The sequence below is a fragment of the Engraulis encrasicolus genome, chromosome 16, assembly GCF_034702125.1.
Source record: "Engraulis encrasicolus isolate BLACKSEA-1 chromosome 16, IST_EnEncr_1.0, whole genome shotgun sequence".
In the NCBI taxonomy this organism is placed as follows: Eukaryota; Metazoa; Chordata; class Actinopteri; order Clupeiformes; family Engraulidae; genus Engraulis; species Engraulis encrasicolus.
This window is the reverse complement of record NC_085872.1, coordinates 44,325,032-44,328,114: the sequence shown is the minus strand read 5'-3', so window position 1 is coordinate 44,328,114 and position 3,083 is coordinate 44,325,032. Positions and strand designations below refer to the sequence as shown.

The 3,083-nt window shown below is 44.5% G+C and overlaps 1 protein-coding gene across 1 annotated transcript; it reads left to right on the top strand.

Moving 5' to 3' along the window:
• Positions 1 to 1,739: 1,739 nt before the first annotated feature.
• LOC134466109 (cerebellin-2-like) lies at positions 1,740 to 3,083 on the top strand. The gene is made up of 2 exons (XM_063220005.1): positions 1,740 to 2,286; positions 2,812 to 3,083. Exons 1-2 carry the CDS (start codon positions 1,740 to 1,742, stop codon positions 3,081 to 3,083), a joined length of 819 nt encoding a protein of 272 aa, XP_063076075.1.

Genomic DNA, 3,083 nt, shown 5'->3' with positions numbered 1-3,083 from the left:
TTTCACATGCCATCCGGTGTCCTTTCTTCTGGACGTTGGTAGTCTACTGGTAGCCGTTTTGGCAATGGCGACCGGGCGGTAAAATTCAAAATTCAAATATCTTGAAAAGATAACTTAGATTACAGGGTTGAAATGACCCAGGGCCTGGGTGCTGATGTGGGTCTAGCGAATAACCCAGGTAATGGGTACGGAAAATGACCCAATATGGGTTATATTTAACCCATTTTTCATAGAAAAGCAATTGACCCAGGGGTTTAGTCAAAGTAATAACCCAGCTCTTTTTAGAGTGTAGGACTCTCTCTGTCTTCATAATGGCCATGATGCGTTTAACATTGAAGTCAATGGCAGAAGACCAGATATCCTTGATGCTTTGCTGTCAGCTGTTCTTGTTTGTTGACCTGGTGTCCCACACTTCACTCTTCAATATACCCGTAGATTTCCATGCCACGTTTTGGCGCTAACTCACCAGTTTAATTCTAAATCACCAGAAATGAAACCCCATTGAAAATGAAAGGGGTTTTTATTTCTGGTGAGTACTTACTATACTTACTTTTTGTTTTACATACCTTTTTGAGTTCCACGTTTGTTGAAGATCGCTGTGGTAATTAAAGCTCACCAATTAGATCCACCTGCTACCTGGTTCTTCTCCTGTGGGGTTTACAACAAATGGTGAACAATATGCATGACTTGTTAGACTAGGGGGAGTTGCCCTGCTGGAGGTGAAGCTAATATTAAGAAGACACTTTAGCTGGTTTTGAATAGCGGTTTCCAGCTCAATGTAGTTGTGTAGGATGCCCGCCTGCAGATTTAAAAAATATATATATTGGTATTGGGTGTATATTCCTGTAGATTTATTGCCATCGAAATCCATTCAATTAAAAAATGTACACCCTCGGTTGTAATTGACCAATTTTTGGGCTGGAAATCATCAATCACATCTGGCTTCATGTTAGGATTTAGATTCACCTATCTTCACAAAATTCCAACATTTTAAGTCGGTTTCAGGGAAACCTACTGCCTATTCTGCTTCAGTCGGTAAAACCTTTAGTCTACACAACTGCAATGCATTTCCTTAGCTCCACCTTGGTTAAAAACGGGAATGTCCAGTCTAAAGCCCTTTGCACTGGTCAGATACTAGTGAGAGGGAATTTGCAGTTGTCCTTGGATAAACACAGGAGTGTTCTGTTTGGTCTTAAACCTGCTGCACTGTGGAGGTCTCGAAACCAAAGTTGCTTACTATTAGCTACTTTGTTGTTTTCAATGTATTTTCCCATTGGCAACTACCCAAGTTGCTAACAGGCTAACAACTTCTCTTTTGAGAAATGAACCCCTGGTCAGAGGACCTACTATTTGATGGAATAGGGGAATTCTTTTGTGTACATACCAGCGGGTTTCACACTCAGGGCTGCTGACAGCTTTGGCCGGGCCCAGGACAAAGTCATCCAAAAGGGCCCCCCAGCCCAATACATACAATGTAATGAGGACTCACTTCTGAGGCCCCTCTTTCCCTGGGCCCGGGACAAATGTCTTCTTTGTCCCCCCCTTTCGGCACCCAGCTACACTGGTTAGATGACCTACAATTTTTGTGTACACATCATCGGTTTTCACGCTTATCCAACAACACCAGAGTCCTCAGCTAATATAAATGCAGCACTTCAGTTCTGTACCTTGACACTGGACAGAGACAGGGCAGCGCAGCCTACAGGTACAGGCAAGTTACATCCATTTTAGAGTCGATTATGAAGTCTCTTGGAGCTGCGGTGATCTTGCTGTGGATGGGTCTGGGTGTGGTTACTGCAGAAAGCGTATCAATCGAACACGGACATGAAAGTTTAACCCAAAAAATCTGCCAGCCTGACATCCATGCGGTGCTGAGAGAAATGAGCGCCAAGATAGCAGAGCAGCAGGCGGAGCTCAGACACAACAAAGAACAACTGCAGGCCGTGGAGAAGAGGGCAGAGGCCGTGGGGACTGGGCTGAGAGCAGAACTGCAGGATGTGGAGACCAGGCTGAGAGCCAGTGAGAAAACGGTGGAAGAACAGAAATTAGTCATCAAGGATCTGACGGAGAAACAGAACGAGCAGGCAGCAGGCCTGGGAGAGGTGAGAGGCAGCCTGACCCTGACAGGGATCCAGGTGGAGGAGCTGAGGAGGGACAGAGAGGCCAGCAGGGTGTCTTTCTCTGCAGCACTAGGGGATGGATACTATGGACCGTTCGATGTCGCCACCCCCCTCGTTTTCAAGACTGTCTTCACCAACGTGGGAAGTGCCTACAATGTAAACACAGGTATTTCAGTTTTCTCAAAAGCTTTTTCAGTGTCATTTGAAAAATCTAAATCGCCTGATTGCTGTTTTCACATGATATGCAGTCAATTAATGCAAACTTGAGTACATGAGTACATGAAAAAAGCCTTTGTTTCGCATCATCAGCAATAAATGGCTACAAAGATGATGTTGTTTGATAAACACTGAAAGAGGAAAAGAACAAAGTGGAAAACAGACAAACTATCTTTCAGTTGTAAATGGCATGTTTGGCAGGGGTTGACCTAAGACTGATGTGAGAGTCGTAACCCCTTAATGCACGCCGTACCTCCAGTGGCATGCTGTAATAGTCATTGAAAAGTTAACTACAATAGTAATACACTACTATAACATATCACAAGGTTTTTAGTAATGCACTATGACTTCGTTATTGCCATTATGGTAACAGTAATGTTATTGCAACGTGTCTTAACGGGTTAAGTAACAGATTAAGACCACCTACTGTATACCTACATTCACCTACATCTCATTTTTGGTTGTTTTGTCTCAGGTGTGTTCACAGCTCCAGTGCGAGGCGTCTACCACTTTGTCCTCTTTGTGTTTGGAGATGCCAGTGCAACTACCTGGACAGGGGCCTCACTACATCACAACGGCAAACATGTTGTCATTGCGTACGACGCTCAGGTGAATTCACATCATGTTAAACCTGCCAACGGAGCCTCTCTGCTGCTGGAGGTGGGAGATGTTGTCCAAGTGAAGCTGTCGTCCAATTCATGGGTGAGGGATACTAGATATCGCCACACCACCTTCTCTGGACACTAG

Bases quoted from the DNA above. Each gene is read 5' to 3' on its own strand.
- LOC134466109 (XM_063220005.1), top strand. From the start codon at position 1,740: ATGAAGTCTCTTGGAGCTGCGGTGATCTTGCTGTGGATGGGTCTGGGT. The intron at 2,287-2,811 runs GTATTTCAGTTT...GTTTTGTCTCAG, and splicing joins TGCCTACAATGTAAACACAG to GTGTGTTCACAGCTCCAGTG.